Genomic DNA, 23,272 nt, shown 5'->3' on the forward strand with positions numbered 1-23,272 from the left:
AAAGGAAGGAGAAGAAAACCATAAAATGATACCAACCTGATGAAAAGCAGCATTTGTTCAATGTGTGGGGGTAATAGCCTTTGGTCATTCTTAACCAGTCCTTTGATATTCTTAATAAGGCAAAAGGAGACTGGGGAAAACTCATGTTGTAGGGGGTGGTTATTTTCTCTGTAAAAATTATCAGCCCACCTGGGGAGTGGTTAGGTGCTTAACGACAATTAGTCATAAAAATTTGAGGCTTACAAAGTGACTAAATCAGTGCGAACATTACACTAGTTGGATACAAGTCTTATCTACTTAGTAGATGAAGGCCTGAAAACATACACAGCACATAAAGAGCAATGTTGAGAAAGATGATGGAGAAAAGGGGCAATTCATATAATGTATTTGGAAAAAGCCCTAATGAAACAGTAAAATGACATACTAAGGGAAGGGGTAGACTCTTCATTCCTGGTAATGCATTTAAACACTAGAAACACCTTGGAGAATTAAAACCAGAGTCTGACAGTGGTGTCATCAGCCTGCAGGGTCTGCTGAGGTTTCTCTTCTTTAGCGAATTCTCTGATCTACCTCAATGGTCTGAATGGGCTTTTCTGAAACATCTTAGAGCTATTTAAAGAAAATTACTTCAAATATCTAAAAGTCATTAAGAACAAGAAAGAAAAAGATGATTTCCAACATTCTATTCCCTTGATGTTCCGCCTTAAAACCTTCAACTAAAAAGAGAAAGCATATCCGTGCATTAAAATTCCAGGGAGCCCGTCACTTTGTTTTCAAATGACATTCTGTGCACAAAGGTAAACCAGGCAGAAAGGCTGCCTTTGTGTTTTGATTTTCCAAGGGGGAATTCCTTCAGCCATTTGAAGAGAAGCCCCATTGCATGTGCTAACACCTGATGTGCAGAAATCTTTGATATATCTCACGCTTCTTATATATGGGAAGTGACTGGCTCCACTGAGCTACCACGCCTGTCAGTTTTAGGCCCTTGTTAGAAAGACACCATTAGAATATGTATATTAAATGTTAATGTGAACCTGCCACTTCAAAATCCACCCTCCCTTCACATCTACAATTTCTCTTCCTCTCTCTTCTTCTCTCTCCTCTTTTTTTTTTTTTTAACATTCACAGCAACTGAAGCATAAAACAACATAAGAGCAAGATGAATTACATAAAAGAAGACAACTCATTATTTAGAGTACCTTAGGAATTGTCTGTTTTATTGAATTATTTTCTAACATTCTTGGCTTTTCCCTGATAAAGTCATTGGTAAATTGCTCTAATTAAAGAAGCTGCCTTGTCTTTTCCTAGACAGACCTTCCCTGTGAATCCAGGGAGAGATTATGGGCTCACTGGCAGTTATAGGAGAATAAAATATAATCACCCTCAATCAATATTGACATAATATTTCCAATACCTGGAAATATATAGTATGTTTATCTGTGGAACTTGATCATTCCTCTTGCAATCAAATGAACTGAGATGAGGAAGGAGACTTTGAGCAGTTAAGGCTATCACGCTCCTAGCTATATGTGTCACCCTCACGGTTTCAAGAACCATGTCCTATCAATTCATTACTTCATATACCCAAAGTCCAGCTAAATTCCATGTCATTAGAGACACAGCCTTGTTTATAACAAAATCCCAAGCAGATTACTCAGCAATGTTTAAAGAGTAGGCAGCCTGTTGCTCCATTTAAGTTAATAATAGCTCATGAGAATTAGGATAGATATATCTACATATCCCCCAAATAGACATATTCTGGTGAAAATATACAAGAGTACTGAGGGAGATGCCAGCACAATTAACTTACAGACTCTGCATGTTCCATCACAGCTAACACAAAGAAGACATATTCTTGACCACTTTGGAGTTGCTTGTTTGTAAATCCACCATAATGTTTGTCATCCCCCAGGGTGAACTCAGTGGGAAGGACATCAAAGTGAGCAGCAATATATGGCTTTAATTCAACTTCTCTCCCATAACGGATGCTTCTGCGTTTCCTAGATATCTCTTTAAGCAGCTTAAGGAAAAAAAGTGGGAAACAGAAAAAGAAATGTAAACAACAATAACCTAAGACTGTTTAATGGGAGAAATTAATTCAGGACTGAGAACAACTCAAATACAATTTGTCCACATTTCATGTACCATGTCAGCATCACTAACTCTCATCTCTATCTTTCAAATGTTTGTCTTGCTGTTAAAGTAAGGTGTTAGATTGCTATTGCAAAACACGAGCTATACACACAGGAAAATGAGACCTCATATCACTGTCCACCGTAATGGAATCTTCTCAAAGGGCAACAGTGTCTCAGTGAAAAAAAAAAAAAAAAGCTTGATTCACAAAAGCCTGTGAATACCGGCTTTATTTGTTGTTATTTATTAAACAAATAGTAACCTCAGATAAAGCCATCAAATATGATCAATTTTTGGAGAAGTTAGTACCATTTTAGGTTGTTTTGAGTAATGAGATCATTTATCTGATACAAATTCCCTCAAATCAGTAGAAATAGAATCCAATGACCAAGTTTTAACTAACATATTAAATAGACACTGTCACTCATTTAACAATTTTTGGCTTGACGGCTTCTTGAATATGTATTTGGGTTATAATTCCTCACATTTATCATGACATTAACTTTTCTGGGGCTGATAGCTCCTTGGGGAGGTTGAATTATCCCCCTAGGTGATATAGGCAGGGTAGATCAGCATTGTTTAGTGTTACCCTGAAGAAAACAAACAAACACATGCACACAAAAATCTTTCATGTATCTCTAAAAGAAAAAAAAAAAACAAAAGGAGAAATCATGTTTTGATATTCCTATTTTGCATTCACCCTTTTATTAGCAACTCATGTTAATGATATTTTATGACATTTTTGACAAGTGATGTTGAAGTTAGCTTTGTCTTCTTCCATTGAATATTGGTATTTCACAGGGCTTAATGGGGAAAAATGTTTACAGCAGTCTGCGATGCCTTTTTGGAATGAAACTTGTCTTCAGCTTAATAAATAAAATTAAGATACTAATGTAAACATCATGGCAAAATTATTTGCTACTCTTGTTTTCATAAATGGAAATGGTAAAGAAAAAAACCAAAGTAGTGATATCTGCTTAGCAAAACGAGACCCTGGCATTTTCAAGGCCAGGCTTCTGTGATAATAATATTTGCAGACTCCACACATGGCAAACATCAAATCCTTATATTAGAAACCTGATGGTTCCCTACGTAAGATTTGTAAATGTGCTCAGCTGGTCAACATGTAACTTAAACATGTGAACACTCTTGGTTATATAGATAATCGGTGCCAATGTTATTTTTGAATTTAAGTTATTATGCTCTAATTAATTTTCTTTAAATTTGAGTTTATTGATACAGTTAAAATTATGTGAAATGTAAGCTCTTTCATAAAAACCACAATGGGGGCGCCTGGGTGGCGCAGTCGGTTAAGCGTCCGACTTCAGCCAGGTCACGATCTCGCGGTCCGTGAGTTCGAGCCCCGCATCAGGCTCTGGGCTGATGGCTCAGAGCCTGGAGCCTGTTTCCAATTCTGTGTCTCCCTCTCTCTCTGTCCCTCCCCCATTCATGCTCTGTCTCTCTCTGTCCCAAAAATAAATAAACGTTGAAAAAAAATTTAAAAAAAATAAAATAAAATAATTAAAACCACAATGGACTGGGCGTCACCTGTGGGCAAATGTGGATTATCTGATGATAAATTCAGGTAGGCTGATCAATTATGCAACAATGAAGTAGTAATAAAACAAGGCCAAAAACTTAGTACTATCTTTCAATCCTGTGTCAAGTTTAGGTTTACTTATAATAATGCTAATGACAATGATAGCTAATATTTATTAAGCACTTAGTGCCAAGCACTGTTCTCAGAAGCCTAAATATTTATCAGTTAATTTGCTCCTTATAATAAACCTTATAAAGTAGGTTACTATTATATTCCCATTTTATCAATGAGGTAATTAAGGCATAACAGAAAGTGGCAATATATAATTTGATCAACTGGTGAAATAAAATGAAATTACATGTAAAAGATTTTTTTCAACTATATTTTTGTTCACTTAATGGTTGCACAGTATCAAGAAAACACAAATGCAACATTTAAGCTAAATTGATAACCTAAATTATTTTAACTCAGTCTATTCTTCAATGTATGCAACTTTTGTGAATCTGCTCTCATTAATGCAGATGAATATGTACTTAGATTTCCTTTACCTGGATTCTTTTAACATGTTATTTTTTAAAAATTCTAATGCCAAATATTTAATATTATACTGGAAGAGTCATTATGAAGGTTATTATTGCTATGCAATAAATGATGGACCATTACTTTAAGAAGGACAAATGTACCGGAAATGAGCAGAACAGCTTTTTGAAGTTGGTTAATCAGAAACATTTACCAACAGTTGTTTATGTGACTGTGTCCCCTCTTCCACTTCACTGATCAAACCCTACCTTGATTTTATTCATATTTCAGATATATGAAACTGTCATAATTCATCCGTATCACTGTCATCCCCATGAGTACCTTTTGTTAAGGTTTCTTTAGAAGACTTAGGGAAAGCACTTTAGAATAAAAATATTTGGGTTTTTGGTGCTCCTTAGATCCAATGCAGCTATTCATTAAGGTCAAAACTGGAATATCAACTCTGCCCCTGTAGGTTGCTCTAATCTCTGCAGGATGCTTCCTGTGTTATTCTTTAAATTGGTCAAGTGTGCTCAGATGACACCAAAGTTGCCCAGTAGGTTGAAGTTATAACCACAAATGACCACATTATTTAGCAGCAAGTCTTTGAACTACAATGCAATGAAAAAATTATGATATATTATAAATCCTGCCCTGAATAAAATATAACTAATATTTTATGAGTCATTCTGTCCAAAATTCAGTTTGACTATCAACGTCTGTTCTGCCCAGTCTGACCTTGACAACAGAAGTTCCAGTACGTGAATTTATTATGTGGAGATTATCCCCACACAAAGGATAAATGAGCTCAGAAGATAATATTGAGAGTCACTCTGTTTAGGAAGCCTCTTTCCATTTTTTATGGTCCTAGATGTGAGGCATACATGCAGAAATCCCCTTAGGCCACCATTCGATTCAATGATACAGTTTCAATGATTTGAATTATAGGCCTTTCTAAAAAATCACTTGGTCAAATACATTTAAGAGAGGAACACTGCATTGTCAAAGCTGGCAGTACCAAGCTATAGATAAAATTACAACAATGCTTTTATTATCCATGATAGGGGGGGAAATGTCTGTAGGGATCAGAAACTGGATGAGTAAGCATAAAGTGAGGCCATAGCCTACTTTCATTTGTTCCCCTACACAATAGTTACAAAATGTATTGGAGGTAATTCCAGAAGATATATCAAGGGATTCAGTTTTTTATCAGAAATAATTTTCATTTTCCAGTCAATGCATATCTTATTTCTTCCACCATTAATTCTACAATGTGGTCTCAATTATATCAGTAAGAAAAGTGGGAAACAACCCATCCTGACCCCAAAATTTTGAATTAATAAATGTTCTTTATCAAACTATTATACAGATTAATGCACCACAACTTGTGGGATGATTAAAATGACCCTTTGTTATGGGAATCAGCAGCACAGACCCATAGAATTTAATTGCAGGAAAGTTCAATGTCATATAGCTCTATACTTTAATCCATTAGCATTGCTGTGCATTTTGGAGGTTAAAACCTGGCTATAAAAAGAGAATCAGCTTCCTATTACTAGCAAATGGTTCTGCTTCTAAGGAAAGCTTATTACTTAAAAGTATTTGACATCATTTTTGGATTGGATCTTAATTCCTTTTTTTTTTAAACAGGAAGAAACATTCATAGATTGTACAAGTTACGTCTGCATTTTAAATCCAATTCCAATTGAATTCAGTAATTTATTAAAAAGCTGATTAGGGGCGCCTGGGTGGCGCAGTCGGTTAAGCGTCCGACTTCAGCCAGGTCACGATCTCACGGTCCGTGAGTTCGAGCCCCGCGTCGGGCTCTGGGCTGATGGCTCAGAGCCTGGAGCCTGTTTCAGATTCTGTGTCTCCCTCTCTCTCTGCCCCTCCCCCGTTCATGCTCTGTCTCTCTCTGTCCCAAAAATAAATAAACGTTGAAAAAAAAATTAAAAAAAAAAGCTGATTAAAATAATAAGTAATAATAATAATATAGTAATAATCTCAAGATTAACTGATAGTTGCAAGTAGGTGCATGCCTTGTTCAAATGTTTAGAAAAGACCAACTGACATTTTGCATATGCAGATGGAGCAAGACTATTCCTCTAATATAGAAAAACAAATTTGTTCCTTCCTTACCAACAACAAAAAAATATATAACGTAAATTACTTGACATTATTGAAATGGTATCTCATTTTACACCCCTCCAATGTTTATCTAATCATTAAGCAGTGACATAAAAGCATAGTCCTAACCTTGAACTCATCTCCCGTTCTGAACTTGATCAAATTTAATTCAGATAAATGAAGTCGGTGATGATGAACCATATGTCTAGAGAGGACATATGTCTGCCAAAAGAAGTTAACGGCCTTTATCTGTCAGATCACAGTCTCCTCAGTGCTGACATGTATGAAATAAACACCACTTCCCTGTAATGCAGCTAAGAAATTTCTGCTTTCTCTTGCTCTGTTTGCACTAATTCAAGGTAGAGAAAATACCTGGAAATAACAAGTTTGGCTATAAGATGGGTCTATTGTAAATAAACCCAACAAATTAAAATCTTATATGTTCCCAAGTGGGGCCCTTTTAATTTGCCTTCTGAAGTGATTCAAACCAGCCTCATGTTAAAATAGCAGTCTTTCCTGCATTTGACTGAATTGCAGCCATTAACGTGCTTGGCCCTCTACGAATATGGCCTAACACTTCTGATCACAGTTTTCCCATCTAAATAAAATAAGGTAATATTAGGTATGTAATAATTTCCAAAAAAACCCAAAAACAAATGTTCTTTTTGTAAAAAGAGTACTAATTAAAATGTACCTACTGTTGTAAGATTTCAAAAATTAAAATCATACTATTTAGTGTTTGCTCTGTATTTTTGTTCTATATTTCTTGCTTGGCTCAAAATTTTATGATGTGTTTTGTTTGTCCCTGCAGTTAAATGCATTTTTGATTCTGAAATTCTACAAAATATAGAATAAGGCAAACATGTGCTAACCAGCACAATTCTGTAAGAAACTGGTGAAGAACGCGTAGTAGGTCGAATGTTGAACTCTGGTGCAAATTGCGACTTAGCATTTGTAATAGCTTCAGCTACTACTATACTAATGAAGCAGACCTTGGAATTGATAACGATGATGATTAAGTCTTTGCTGACAATTCACTTCACCTTTTACACCTTGCATCATGTTTTACAAGGGGCAAGGGGAAAAATATTAAAGCCAACAAAGATTAGACAGGTTGTAAGCTTTATTTCAGCTAAATGTCTTTTAATTAAAGCAAAATGTTCTTTCCTGGGATCGCTGGAGGTTATCAGACCCATAGCACTGAACCTTCCAGCCAACCAGCTGACCAGCCAGCCATACAAAAGTCAGCACCTGGATTAGACTTGCTTCCATATAGAGGAAGAGGATGTTTAATAAATTAAATAACTAATGAAGGACACAGCCAACAAACACATAGTTACCTCATCTAATTCCATTTCATCTGGACTCTCCCATGGCTTGATAAATTTCCCACGAGATTTCTTCAAAGGCACAATTATTATGTAGTAACCTCTGCACAAGAATGGGCAGACAAAAATAAGGTTAGTTCAAAGGGAAAAGAAAATGGATATGTCCTTAAATCTTCCATAGACTAGTGACTGAGAATGAAGGGAAATTATGGATATGGAGTGACTTGTCCATCAATGAGAAATAACCACCTGTTTGTTCAATTTTAAAAACATGGGTAGACATTTATGCATGACTTCAATGCTCTTGTATGGTACTATCACCATGGTTGACTACTCTTTATTAGGTATCATAAAAAGAGCAGAAACAGTTTGTTAGGACCCTGGTGCTGGACACATGCGAGGCTGGTATCTGAAATCCAGCATCACAAGCTGCTGAACCAAGTATTCTCTGTGAATCTACAATTTATAAGAGGAATTGTTTTTAAAGAAAATGTATAATAAAAATTACTTTTAGTTCATACAAATGCCTAGATGATGATGACAATGATTTTGTTTATATAACCCTCAAATACTTTTTATTTGGCTGAGGAAAGCCAAAAAAGCATAAAATGCTTAAAAGCATAAAAATGACCCATAATTTCACAACAGTTATATAAGGATGTAATTGTTTTCTACCCATCAAATTGCAAACCTTAAGGTAAATACTGAAGAAATTTGGAGGCATCACTACTCGATGGCCCTCACAACAGATCTCAAAAAAAAAACATGTACAAGGAAGACAAAAGTAACTGACTACGCACATTAAGAATAGTCAACCAAAATTTAAGTAATATGTAATGGTACCTGTTCACAAATAGATATGGGCTATTTGAAAAGTTGTTTTTTAATTTCCACAAAATGTGTACCTTGCTCTGGTATTCATGGTTAGTGACTCTGATTATACTGATCTCTGGCAGTAACCATACAAGAACATAGGTATGTAATAATAGCTAACACATCAATTATTTCCTACTACTCAAGTATTTCATCAAATGTATAATCTAGTTTTGACCTCTCAAAAATTGTATAAGGACAGGTAACAAACAAAAAGATAAATCCAGAGAGATTAAATTATGACTCAAGTGAAAACATTAAGGGGATACAAACCTATATATATCTTAACCTTGGCAATAGTCTGGCTCTTTCTTTCATTTACTTTGTATTATAAAGTACTTTTTAAGGACTCCATTATTTTGTGGAGATTCATTGTGAAAATTAACATGCACACACAATTTTATTTTTTTATTTTAAAAAATGTATTTATTTTTAGAGAGAAAGAGAGCACACAAATAAGGGAGAGGCTGAGAGAGAGGGAGGAAGAGAATCCTAAGCAGGCACCACACTGTCAGTGCAGAGCCTGACATGGGGCTTGATCGCACAAACTGTGAGATTATAACCTGAGCCGAAACCGAGAGTTTGATGCTTAACCGACTGAGCCACCCAGGTGCAGCTATACACACACACACTTTTAGAAGAGAAGGCTGCCACACAGAGAAAGGGACTGCAGGATAGGCACTACCAGCCTTGCATTACATTATATCACAGAGACCAACAGTATGCTCAGGAAGGCCTCTTTCTACTTGTATCAAAACAAAACCTGCAATAAACTCCGTAAAACCCTGTGATAACTCTGTTTCCGTAAACACAGGCTAGGGCTGCACCGTCCAACAGGGTAGCCGCTAGCCCTCTGTGGCTATCGAGTACCTGAAACGTGGCTAATCTGAGCTGAAATGTGTTCAGAGTGTAAAAGACATGGGATTTTGAAGATTTAGTGTGAAAAATAAATGTAAAATATCACAGCAATAAAATTTTAATAGTGACCATATGTTAAATTATAATATTCTTGACATGTTACGTAAATAAAATATGTTATTAAAATTATTTTTACCCATTTCTTTGTACTTTTTGCTATAGTTGCTAGAAGATTTAAAATTTCAGGTGTGGCTTTCATAATACTGAACGGTGCTATTTTAGAGTGTTTTGGTAAAGAATGTGGCATCTGGAATATCTGGCCCAGAATTTAAGCTCTGTCACTAATTTGCTGTGTGATCTTGAGCTGATCATTTAACATCCCTGAATCTCAATTGTATACTCTGAAAAAGGAGAGCCCAGTATGTGGTATGGCACCAAGCTGATGCAAGCTGCTATTGTTAGTATGGACCATCATGGTGGGAGAGATGCATCTGAACGATGTTATTCAGTGGAACTCAGTGACATTCCTTGAGATGCAAGTTAAAGAACTTGTCATTTTTTTCTCTCCCTAATCAAGAATTCAGGTCACATCAGACAACTATGGTGCTCTCAGCAACTCATCAGCAGTCTCCCAGAATCACATCACCTAGACAATCATTTTCTTTCCTACCAATAATCGTGATGATCCAGGAGGGGAAGAAGGAAGAGCTGGAGTGTAAGAGAAGCTAGTATCTTATACTTTATGATCCAGAGTAAGCTTCCTCCCCTTCCCATCCTCCCACCACCTGAAGGATTTGCCAAACAAGTTCATCATGTTAAATGAGCCTGGAGAAGAATGACAGGGGGTGCAAGTGAGCGTACAAAATCACACTGCAGATGTACTTGATAAACACACTCATCAGAGAACATCTTGCTTTTCTTTTTTTTTTAATTTTTTTTTTAAATTTTTTTTCCAACGTTTATTTATTTTTGGGACAGAGACAGAGCATGAACGGGGGAGGGGCAGAGAGAGAGGGAGACACAGAATCGGAAACAGGCTCCAGGCTCTGAGCCATCAGCCCAGAGCCTGACGTGGGGCTCGAACCCACGGACCGTGAGATCGTGACCTGGCTGAAGTCGGACGCTTAACCGACTGCGCCACCCAGGCGCCCCAACATCTTGCTTTTCAATACCAACTGCACTAAGTCAGGACAGTTTCTCTTCACCTAAAGTAATGATACTACACCTTATCAAAGAGTTCCCATTGTCGCCATTCAGAATCCTAAAAATCAAGGTTAAGATGATGAATTCTATTAATTGTTATCCTGGTTTCATACTTGAATTGCTATTCTTGTACACAAAAATAGAATCCGCTCTTTTCTTCTGCCAGTGTTATCCCAACTATGTGTTTAACTTGGGGCTGGGATAAGAAGCGAACAGCCTCCCCTACAGCAAGTAATTAACAGTGTGGCTGGATATGCATGGACTTTTCTGTCTTCTGATGTCCAAAGCGTTCACCTAGAGCAGTAAAGGTGGAATAAATTGAAATAAATGTGGCCTAGGGAGTTTGGAACTTCATATTATAAGAAAGTCTTGCCTGGGACTAAATCCACACATTTCAGCTGTGTTCTCTGCAACCATGGCTTTGTAAACACCCATATGTCTTTGCCTTGCCTGAAACCTGGTTTTCCCCTGACAATCCTGCTTCCCTCGAAGGCTTCTCATGTGGTGGCCGTTTATTCATGCTCCTTTTCCACCCATGAACCTCAGATGTAGGGCCTGGGGTTTCCCTCCTGGCTCACTGGTGCTTATTACAGGCATTTTCCCCTCCACTCTTTAGCTAAAAAAAAAAAGCAAGTAAAAAGACAAGCGCCTCTTTTTTTTTTTTTTTTGAAGCTCATATATTTCAGCTACATTATGCTCTTCTCTCACTGATTTTTGCCATTTACAAAACTCTTCAGAATCCCCTTTCTTTCCCCTGTATTTCTTTTTTCTCTGTCCCCCCGACAGCCAGGCTCAATAGTCTTTCTTCTCTCCCATGTTCTGCCATCATTCTGGGTGATTTCAAGCTCCAAAGGGCTGACCCATGCACCACCCAGGGTTCTCAGACCTTTGACTCTTTTTCTCCAGAACCCACATCTTCCAATCTATATTAGCTAAAACCTGCAATTGCTCTTGTCTGCGCCTGAACCCAAGGAGCAGCATACAGCTTGAGAAATAATTCACAGGGGAGAATGATTCCATAAATTCATATTCAGCAAACTCAGGCCTTCAGTGCTGCCTGGCCATTCCACCCAAACCCCTCTAATAGCCTCGTCCTTTTATTTTGTACAAGGTTTTTAAACTTTCTCCCTTGGCCTCAAACCTTTGACATTCTTACCTCCCCACTAGAAGATGGTCTTATATCTAAATAAAGAGAAAATATAAACATTCAGACTAAAATTCTCTCATCTTCCATGTACCGAACTACAAGGCTACCCGCATCTGACTGTAAACCATAATCTATCCTTTGGGCACAGTAGATGGCATAGCTCCATTTGTTAAGACCAATCACTTTCTTGAATTGGTTCCCATTTTCCAGTGTCTTAGAAAGTTGACTATATGTTGTACCCCTTCTCTCTCTTGTGTATCAACTTCTCCCTGCCTTTTGGATTCCATTAGCTTCCAACCCTGTATAAATAGCTGCCATTGAAAAAACAAACCAACCACATTCCACTCTAGTCAACTCTCTCACTGTCCTACCCTCACTGCCCAAATTCTGAGGAGACCTGTGTTCTCCATTACCTTGTCTTCCATTCAGTCTCCAGCCAACTGTATTCTAGCTCCTGCCTCATTAGCCTATCTCATTGTCCATATTGTCCATGTCTGGGTCCTCAGTGACCTTGGTAGAACTGCATCAAAAGGAGAGTTCTTAACTTTTGTCCTAGGCGGTCTCTTACCAGAATCTGTAAATGTTAACAAGACCCTCCATGAAACCTCAGCCATTTCTCTGTATCCAGCTCTCCTGGTTTTCTGCTTACATCTCTCACTACATTAACCTTATTTCCTCAACAAGATTTATTATCCACTACCCAGCTTATTAAATAATGGAATCCTTCAAGATCTAGTCAAGGATTTCTCTTTACTCCCCTTCTTCCTACATGTCTCATTCTAGCTCAGTGCATCAGTTATGACCTAGATGCAGATTATCTGCAGATTCTTCTCTTCATCTCAGAATGCTCCTCTGACTCCACAGGTTTATCCAATTCCAACTCCATGTCTCCATTTCTATGTCACAAAACTACCTCAAATTTACTGGGGTTAAAACAAAACAAAGAATATATCTCCAAAATAAACCTTCTACCATTGCACCACACGCCATTTGCTATAACCCTAGGTGTTATCATTGACAATTTGCTTTAATGCTTTCCCTCTCTCATATTCAATGTGCCACCAAGTCCTATTACTTCCATACTCTATCTATAGTACATTCAATTCTTCCTATCTCTGCAGTCACCATTCCAGCCTCCTATCATTGTCTCATGCTTGGATTACTATCTTGGTCTCCTGACTTTCTTTCGTCTTTGAATTTAACCCCCTTTAGTCCAGACTCTGAAATTTATACTTTGCAATAGACAACTGATTGTACCACTACTATTTTTAAAACATTCCAATGGATTCTCATTGGAAAGGATAGGATATTCTCATAGGATAAAGGCCACACAGTATTACAAGACTCAGCTGAATCTTGACTAAATACATCTCTCCACACCCTCGGAGTTAAACCCTGATTCAGTTTCTTGAACTTACTCTGGTCTATTCTGTTGTGAAACCCTTGATCATTCTTGATCACTGATCTAGGAAAACAGAATTGCCTAGAACCTTCTGTCACTTACACAAGTCCAAAGTTAACTCCTCTCTTCAAATAGCAATTTACTTTTTATTTTCTAATAAAAACCTTTTCTGACCTCTCTGATTAGATGATTAGATCAATTACCCTATTGTATTTCTTATACTATTTAAGACATGTATATTAGAAATGTATTGGGGCGCCTGGGTGGCTCTGTTGGTTGGGCATCCAACTTCGGCTCAGGTCATGATCTCGCAGTTCGTGGGTTCGAGCCCCGCGTCGGGCTCTGTGCTGACAGCTAAGAGACTGGAGCCTGCTTCGGATTCTGTGCCTCCCTCTCTCTCTGACCCTCCCCCGTTCATGCTCTGTCTCTCTCTGTCTCAAAATAAATAAAAGTTAAAAATTTTTTTTAAAAAGAAATGTATTGCTAAAGCAAATGTACATATAACCTCCCTGAAATGTTTTTCATCTTTGCCATTTTATCACTAATTTCTTTTGCCACTGAAAAGTGTAAGTGGGTGGGAGAGGTGGCTCTTGGGAACTTATATGTCTCTAAATCAGTCAGTCAAACACATTCAGAGCCCTTCTCTTCCATTAGAACTTCCAATGCTCAGGGCACCTGAGTGCTCAGTTGGTTAAGCCTCTGACTCTGGATCTCAGCTCAGGCTGTGATGGTTTATAAGATCAAGCCCCATGCCAGGCTCCATGCAGACAGCATAGAGACAGCTTGGGATTCTCTCTTTCCCTCTCTCTCTGTCCCATTCCACTCACACGCTCTCTTTATCTCTCTCTCAAAATAAATAAACTTTAAAAACAAAACAACAAAAAAAGAACTTCCAACTCTCAATCTCAATACATCATTTTTTCCTTTCTCCAAACCAGCAATGACATAGCCAAATGCTGTTTATAGAAAATAGTTCTTACTGCAAAAGTTTTTTTTTTCTTCACCAATGTAGTAGTGATCCTTGTTCTAATCTCATGGGATAATAAGGGGGAAAAAGATGATTCAGATAGGAGAAGTGAAATGGAGAGCTAAGATGTACCCTGCAAATTCAAATCAAGCAAATCATATGATCTGAAAGAACCTGCTTGAAATGGAAAAAAAAATTTTTGGATATAGATCAGCTTATTATATATGGATAAAATTAAAGTTTATACTATGTTTTGCCAATTTAAGTCAAGCTTGGAGGTGTAAGCTCAAAACACATTTTTTTTGGACATAGACTTTAACTATTAAACTAGTAGAAAAATAAATAACTTCAGAATCAATATATCTGCAAATTCCCTGATTACTTATAAAGTAAGCTGTGTTTTCCCAGTATATTAGATTTAATTAGATAAGTTAAATCTAACCTTCAGAATTTTAATTATATTAAGTAAAGTTTTACTAATTTTATTTAATATGTTATCACCAAGGGGCCCAGCTCCATATAATTATTTGGGAACGCAAGCTCTGTTCTTTGTGGCAGTCCCACTTCAAATTCAGCCAGGCTTTTTTTATTGGCAGAATATATTAGCATTCTCAAACTCATTATTTAACTAGGAGGTCAAAATCTGTCTCAGAATTTAATGATGAATGTCATTCCTTAAATAATTATGTGTATATATATATATATATATACACACATACACACATATGTATGTGTATACGTATATGTATAATTTACCATGGTTATTTGGGCATATATTGTTTAAATCAAATTAATTTACCATAGAAAAACCAAAGCAGGTTGAATGATCTTTCCAGACTCTATGTTTAAATTAAGGTTTTCAATCATTTCAGCTAGTTGTCAGACAAGTTAAAGTTCCTTAATTACCTCAAGCCTCATTTTCCTTTTTTGTAAAATGGTGGAAGATAATGCTGACCTCTGGGAAGCCTCTCCCTTTACCTTTCATCTAAATTGTCATGGCAAACTACTGATTTTATTGTTCCATAACACACATTTCCATTATCTATGACCAGGCACATGTGTCTGGTTCTAAGCTTTGTGTCTGGTTTGTCCTTGAGTTCTTAATTATTTATCAATTGCCCTAGGGGGGAAAAATGTCCTGGTCTGACCAATAAATTCTATGTGCATGGTTCAACATGTGGGCTTGGAGCTAGGCTGCCTGGGTTCAAATATTTCCTCACTGTTTATGCTCTTATGTGGCCAGGGCAAGTTAGTAAACCTCATAACTTCCTCAGCTATAAAAAGAGAAGCAGCCTTCTTGTGAAGATTCCACCAGTTAATGTGTGTAGTGCCCTTGCACAGCAACTATCAAGCTCCCTGTCACTTTTATAACTGTTCTTAGTATCAACTTTATGATTGTGGCCAGGGGACTTAGTATCCCTAAGCTTCACTTTACTCACCTGTAAATGAGGAGAATACCTACCTCACAGGGTTTTGTGACTTAAAGAAAACATTCAAATGTCTTTGGTAAACTGTAAAGCACTATACACATTTAAGTCTTTACCACTGCAGTTGACAACTGTGTAATAAATTATTTTTCATTAAATATTAAGCAGACTATAATATAAATACATTAAACTAGTAATGGTGTACATGTTTTATGAAGCACCTTTATAAGCCATGCTTCCAAAAATATCTTCTTTAGAAGAAGAAAAAGTAGGCCAACCTGAAAGCCAAATTAGTAAGACCAAAGACATTTAACGTTTCATAAAATGCTATTATTTGTTTCTGTTTTTCATAAATATAAAATGATTACTATGAAACTAACTTACATTCAGTAACTTCTGGCAGCTTATGTCTTAGTGAAATTTGTGTGGTACATTTTCCCTTACCATCCAGAGTACAATCCTTCTCTATAAAGTCAGTGAAGTTCCCTTTGTCACTACAACTTGCTTCAGGAGAATGATGGAGTTGCTAGATTTTTGACTGGCATTCTGCCCCCTAAGCATCTATCCAAGTAGAAGGTTGAAACACCCCAGACTCTTGGTATCAGAACCTGCAGGACCTACAGGTCTATTTGATAAGAAATTTAGCCTTTCCCTGAGGGAGCTCCCCACTTCTCCAGGCAAAAACCAAGTAAGAAAGAATGCAGGGGCAATGAGCCACAACTGTGTTATATTTACAAGAGACAGATTTGTTTCTGGGTGGTGAGAAGTTGGGGGTAGGGATCAAGACTTCCAAGTGAGGTTGGCCAGAAATGAGAAAATCATGGTTTCTGTTGATAAAACAGTCTTTCAATCACCAAAACTGCATTTCACCAGAAAACAAATTGGAAGTATTTTTCTAAATAACTTTCACCTAAATGAAAGTTAGAACCCCAGCCCACAGCTCTGGTATCAATCCTGTTTCCTCTTCTCATATCTCCCATGGCATACTGAACAAAAAGCCACATTCCTTTCTCATTGCATAACTTGCCAACTGCTGCAAGCAGCACAGCATGGCACACAGCTGCCTGTGATAATGGGCTGTGCCACATGAACACTGGACGGGTAACTGTGTTATCCTTTGAAAAAATCCAATGTGTGTAGGTTGTTTAGCGTTGTTTTTTGCTTGTTTGTTTTTCTAACAGGAGATTTGCGTTTGATTTCTTGTTGTTCTGACACTTTCCCCACGCTTTCCTAGTTTGTCTTTTGCTCTTTTTCCCAGAGAAACTAGAATATATTTCTGGGAATCTTTAATTCATTTCTAGAACACATCCCCACCCCCAAATCATTTTCTTTCTTTTTATGTATCATTGTCTCTTCTCTTTGTTACCAAAGTTTTATGTTTTCCCCAGCTCCCATTTCAAATATAGGAGGAGGAAGTATATAAATTAAACAGAGAGAAAAATTGAAGCTAAAGAAAAGCAGTGAAAGATAGACTATATTCTGCAATATTCTCAACTCATTCAGAAATTGGAAAATGAACCAGAGATCTACCATCAAAGGACAAAAATACCATTTCTCAATAATGTCTAACACAATCTTCCAAGCCAATTTGGTAAACAGCCACTAGAGTTTTTTTTTTTTTTAAGTCTTGCAAACTAATAACAAATACTACAAATTATACTATACTATTTTCATCTTTCAATTGCTCTTTCCCTGAATAGACAGTTCATGTTTTTGAATGGATCAAATTTATACTCTGTATCTTCCCCCTGTTCTTTCATTGTTTGCAACTATTTTACCTTTTCTAAATCTTTCCCATCCTCCAGGACTCAGATTAAATACCAGGTCCTTCTAGATGTCTCCCCTGATACCCAAGTTGGGCTGGAACTCTGGCAATACCGACTCTATTATATTCACATGATTTTTTAAAAATCTGTTCTGCCGTATTATCTCAGTCATGTTTCTGTTTTCCAGACCTGGCACTGGCAATACACTATGTATAGAATACATGTTTGTTGGATGCACATGGAATGTTCTAGTGGATGGGTAAGAGGTGGACAAATGACAAGTGCTTGTCTTTCTCTTGCTTCTGCAGTGTCACATATTCTGTCTTCTGCCTGAAACAGTGTCTCCTCAACCCCACTCCCATGGACCGAATAGGCTCTTGTCATTCTTTAAGCCTCAGTTTCAATGTCACTTTCTCTGGGAACCTTCCCTGAGCTACTAACCTGGGGTTAGGAGCTCCTCCTTTGGCCTCCCTGATCCATCTCATCTTGGTATCCTAAAACTCCACTTTAACTGACTCTACTTGCCCAAATTCCCCAATTAACTATGTTTTGTCAGAGCAGTGAGAAAGTCAGCATTATCTCTCCTAAATCCCTGAAACATTGCCTGGCACTAGGGTGGGAGATTTTTAAAAAATCCATATATTAAACAAAAATGGATAAACATAATATCACTTTCATATTCAATTTTGTTGAGATAAAAATTACACTTATATTCCATTCTCATTTCCAGTTTTCTGAATGATAGAAAAAGAAGGGTGGATGGAAAACAGGAGATCTTATTTCTCAGTGAATTTATTTTAGTCATAATCATTTAGAACATCCACCATCTGGTTGAATCCTTCAATTATTTCACCAAATAAATAAGAACAAAAAGTTTCCTTTGGAAGAATTGGTTTTAGCTAAGTCTAAAGTAGCCAATTATTAGATTTTCCTAAATTACAACCATGGCTGTACATTAAAAACTTCTTGTTTATAATTGTACTTTTTTTTTTATATATGAAATTTATTGTCAAATTGGTTTCCATACAACACCCAATGCTCATCCCAAAAGGTGCCCTCCTCAATACCCATCACCCACCCTCCCCTCCCTCCCACCCCCCATCAACCCTCAGTTTGTTCTCAGTTTTTAACAGTCTCTTATGTTTTGGCTCTCTCCCACTCTAACCTCTTTTTTTTTTTCCCTTCCCTTCCCCCATGGGTTTCTGTTAAGTTTCTCAGGATCCACATAAGAGTGAAACCATATGGTATCTGTCTTTCTCTGTAAGGCTTATTTCACTTAGCATCACACTCTTCAGTTCTATCCACGTTGCTACAAAAGGCCATATTTCATTCTTTCTCATTGCCACGTAGTATTCCATTGTGTATATAAACCACAATTTCTTTACCCATTCATCAGTTGATGGACATTTAGGCTCTTTCCATAATTTGGCTATTGTTGAGAGTCCTGCTATAAACATTGGGGTACAAGTGCCCCTATGCATAAGCACTCCTGTATCCCTTGGATAAATTCATAGCAGTGCTATTGCTGGGTCATAGGGTAGGTCTATTTTTAATTTTCTGAGGAACCTCCACACTGCTTTCCAGAGCGGCTGCACCAATTTGCATTCCCACCAACAGTGCAAGAGGGTTCCCGTTTCTCCACATCCTCTCCAGCATCTATAGTGTCCTAATTTGTTCATTTTGGCCACTGTGACTGGCGTGAGGTGATATCTGAGTGTGGTTTTGATTTGTATTTCCCTGATGAGGAGCGACGTTGAACATCTTTTCATGTGCCTGTTGGCCATCCGGATGTCTTCTTTAGAGAAGTGTCTTTTCATGTTTTCTGCCCATTTCTTCACTGGGTTATTTGTTTTTCGGGTGTGGAGTTTGGTGAGCTCTTCATAGATTTTGGATACTAGCCCTTTGTCCAATATGTCATTTGCAAATATCTTTTCCCATTCTGTTGGTTGCCTTTTAGTTTTGTTGGTTGTTTCCTTTGCTGTGCAGAAGTTTTTATCTTCATAAGGTCCCAGGAATTCACTTTTGCTTTAAATTCCCTTGCCTTTGGGGATGTGTCGAGTAAGAGATTGCTACGACTGAGGTCAGAGAGGTCTTTTCCTGCTTTCTCCTCTAAGGTTTTGATGGTTTCCTGTCTCACATTCAGGTCCTTTATCCATTTTGAGTTTATTTTTGTGAATGGTGTGAGAAAGTGGTCTAGTTTCAACCTTCTGCATGTTGCTGTCCAGTTCTCCCAGCACCATTTGTTAAAGAGACTGTCTTTTTTCCATTGGATGTTCTTTCCTGCTTTGTCAAAGATGAGTTGGCCATACGTTTGTGGGTCTAGTTCTGGGGTTTCTATTCTATTCCATTGGTCTATGTGTCTGTTTTTGTGCCAATACCATGCTGTCTTGATGATGACAGCTTTGTAGTAGAGGCTAAAGTCTGGGATTGTGATGCCTCCTGCTTTGGTCTTCTTCTTCAAAATTCCTTTGGCTATTCGGGGCCTTTTGTGGTTCCATATGAATTTTAGGATTGCTTGTTCTAGTTTCGAGAAGAATGCTGGTGCAATTTTGATTGGGATTGCATTGAATGTGTAGATAGCTTTGGGTAGCATTGACATTTTGACAATATTTATTCTTCCAATCCGTGAGCAGGGAATGTCTTTCCATTTCTTTATATCTTCTTCAATTACCTTCATAAGCTTTCTATAGTTTTCAGCATACAGATCTTTTACATCTTTGGTTAGATTTATTCCTAGGTATTTTATGTTTCTTGGTGCAATTATGAATGGGATCAGTTTCTTTATTTGTCTTTCTGTTGCTTCATTGTTAGTGTATAAGAATGCAACTGATTTCTGTACATTGATTTTGTATCCTGCAACTTTGCTGAATTCATGTATCAGTTCTAGCAGACTTCTGGTGGAGTCTATCGGATTTTCCATGTATAATATCATGTCATCTGCAAAAAGCGAAAGCTTGACTTCATCTTTGCCAATTTTGATGCCTTTGATTTCCTTTTGTTGTCTGATTGCTGATGCTAGAACTTCCAGCACTATGTTAAACAACAGCAGTGAGAGTGGGCATCCCTGTCGTGTTCCTGATCTCAGGGAAAAAGCTCTCAGTTTTTCCCCATTGAGGATGATGTTAGCTGTGGGCTTTTCATAAATGGCTTTTATGATCTTTAAGTATGTTCCTTCTATCCCGACTTTCTCAAGGGTTTTTATTAAGAAAGGGTGCTGGATTTTGTCAAAGGCCTTTTCTGCATCAATTGACAGGATCATATGGTTCTTCTCTTTTTTTTTTTTTTTGTTAATGTGATGTATCACGTTGATTGATTTGCGAATGTTGAACCAGCCCTGCAACCCAGGAATGAATCCCACTTGATCATGGTGAATAATTCTTTTTATATGCCGTTGAATTCGATTTGCTAGTATCTTATTGAGAATTTTTGCATCCATATTCATCAGGGATATTGGCCTGTAGTTCTCTTTTTTTACTGGGTCTCTGGTTTAGGAATCAAAGTAATACTGGCTTCATAGAATGAGTCTGGAAGTTTTCCTTCCCTTTCTATTTCTTGGAATAGCTTGAGAATGATAGGTATTATCTCTGCTTTAAACGTCTGGTCGAACTCCCCTGGGAAGCCATCTGGTCCTGGACTCTTATTTGTTGGGAGATTTTTGATAACTGATTCAATTTCTTCGCTGGTTATGGGTCTGTTCAAGCTTTCTATTTCCTCATGATTGAGTTTTGGAAGAGTGTGGGTGTTTAGGAATTTGTCCATTTCTTCCAGGTTGTCCAATTTGTTGGCATATAATTTTTCATAGTATTCCCTGATTATTGTTTGTATCTTTGAGGGATTGGTTGTAATAATTCCATTTTCATTCATGATTTTATCTATTTGGGTCATCTCCCTTTTCTTTTTCAGAAGCCTGGCTAGAGGTTTGTCAATTTTGTTTATTTTTTCAAAAAACCAACTCTTGGTTTCATTGATCTGCTCTACAGTTTTTTTAGATTCTATATTGCTTATTTCTGCTCTGATGTTTATTATTTCTCTTCTTCTGCTGGGTTTAGGCTGCCTTTGCTGTTCTGCTTCTATTTCTTTTAGGTGTGCTGTTAGATTTTGTATTTGGGATTTTTCTTGTTTCTTGAGATAGGCCTGGATTGCAATGTATTTTCCTCTCAGGACTGCCTTCGCTGCGTCCCAAAGCGTTTGGATTGTTGTATTTTCATTTTCGTTTGTTTCCATATATTTTTAAATCTCTTTCTAATTGCCTGGTTGACCCACTCATTCATTAGTAGGGTGTTCTTTAACCTGCATGCTTTTGGAGGTTTTCCAGACTTTTTCCTGGGGTTGATTGCAAGCTTCATAGCATTGTGGTCTGAAAGTATGCATGGTATAATTTCAATTCTTGTAAATTTATGAAGGGCTGTTTTGTGACCCAGTATATGATCTATCTTGGAGAATGTTCCATGTGCACTCGAGAAGAAAGTATATTCTGTTGCTTTGGGATGCAGAGTTCTAAATATATCTGTCAAGTCCATCTGATCCAATGTCTCATTCAGGGCCCTTGTTTCTTTATTGACCGTGTGTCTAGAGGATCTATCCATTTCTGTAAGTGGAGTGTTAAAGTCCCCTGCAATTACCACATTCTTATCAATAAGGTTGCTTATGTTTGTGAGTAATTGTTTTATATATTTGGGGGCTCCGGTATTCGGCACATAGACATCTATAATTGTTAGCTCTTCCTGATGGATAGACCCTGTAATTATTATATAATGCCCTTCTTCATCTCTTGTTACAGCCTTTAATTTAAAGTCTAGTTTGTCTGATATAAGTATGGCTACTCCAGCTTTCTTTTGACTTCCAGTGGCATGATAAATAGTTCTCCATCCCCTCACTCTCAATCTGAAGGTGTCCTCAGGTCTAAAATGAGTCTCTTGTAGACAGCAAATAGATGGGTCTTGTTTTTTTATCCATGCTGATACCCTATGTCTTTTGGTTGGCGCATTTAATCCATTTACATTCAGTGTTATTATAGAAAGATACGGGTTTAGAGTCATTATGATGTCTGTATGTTTTATGCTTGTAGTGATGTCTCTGGTACTTTGTCTCACAGGATCCCCCTTAGGATCTCTTGTAGGGCTGGTTTAGTGGTGACAAATTCCTTCAGTTTTTGTTTGGGAAGACCTTTATCTCTCCTTCTTTTCTAAATGACAGACTTGCTGGATAAAGGATTCTCAGCTGCATATTTTTCCTCTTTAGCATACTGAAAATATCGTGCCAATTCTTTCTGGCCTGCCAAGTTTCAAAAGAGAGATCAGTCACGAGTCTTATAGGTCTCCCTTTATATGTGAGGGCACGTTTATCCCTTGCTGCTTTCAGAATTTTCTCTTTATCCTTGTAGTTTTGCCCGTTTCACTATGATATGTCGTGCAGAAGATCGATTCAAGCTACGTCTGAAGGGAGTTCTCTGTGCCTCTTGGATTTCAATGCCTTTTTCCTTCCCCAGTTCAGGGAAGTTCTCAGCTATAATTTCTTCAAGTACACAGTCAGCACCTTTCCCTCTCTCTTCCTCCTCTGGGATACCAATTATGCATATATTATTTCTTTTTAGTGTATCACTTAGTTCTCTAATTTTCCCCTCATACTCCTGGATTTTTTTATCTCTCTTTCTCTCAGCTTCCTCTTTTTCCATAACTTTATCTTCTAGTTCACCTATTCTCTCCTCTGCCTCTTCAATCCGAGCCGTCGTCGTTTCCATTTTGTTTTGCATTTCGTTTAGAGCGCTTTTCAGCTCCTGGTGACTGTTCCTTAGTCCTTTGATCTCTGTAGCAAGAGATTCTCTGCTGTCTTCTATACTGTTTTCAAGCCCAGCGATTAATTTTATGACTATTATTCTAAATTCACTTTCTGTTATATTATTTAAATCCTTTTTGATCAGTTCACTAGCTGTTGTTATTTCCTGGAGATTCTTCTGAGGGGAATTCTTCCGCTTGGTCATTT

At 37.4% G+C, this 23,272-nt stretch overlaps 1 protein-coding gene across 43 annotated transcripts in view; it reads right to left on the reverse strand.

Annotated features, from left to right (window-relative positions):
• The window catches only part of PTPRD (protein tyrosine phosphatase receptor type D), a 2,207,515-nt gene that overhangs the window by 140,051 nt on the left and 2,044,192 nt on the right, over positions 1-23,272 (reverse strand). For all 43 annotated transcript variants that reach the window (XM_043566630.1, XM_043566632.1, XM_043566635.1 and 40 more), the window contains 2 exons: positions 7,660-7,750; positions 1,811-2,020 (listed from right to left, as the gene is read on the reverse strand). In XM_043566630.1, the coding sequence (XP_043422565.1) occupies positions 1,811-2,020; positions 7,660-7,750 (301 nt within the window). The remainder of the gene's footprint in view (positions 1-1,810; positions 2,021-7,659; positions 7,751-23,272) is intronic.

The sequence above is a fragment of the Prionailurus bengalensis genome, chromosome D4 (assembly GCF_016509475.1).
Source record: "Prionailurus bengalensis isolate Pbe53 chromosome D4, Fcat_Pben_1.1_paternal_pri, whole genome shotgun sequence".
Lineage (NCBI taxonomy): Eukaryota > Metazoa > Chordata > Mammalia > Carnivora > Felidae > Prionailurus > Prionailurus bengalensis.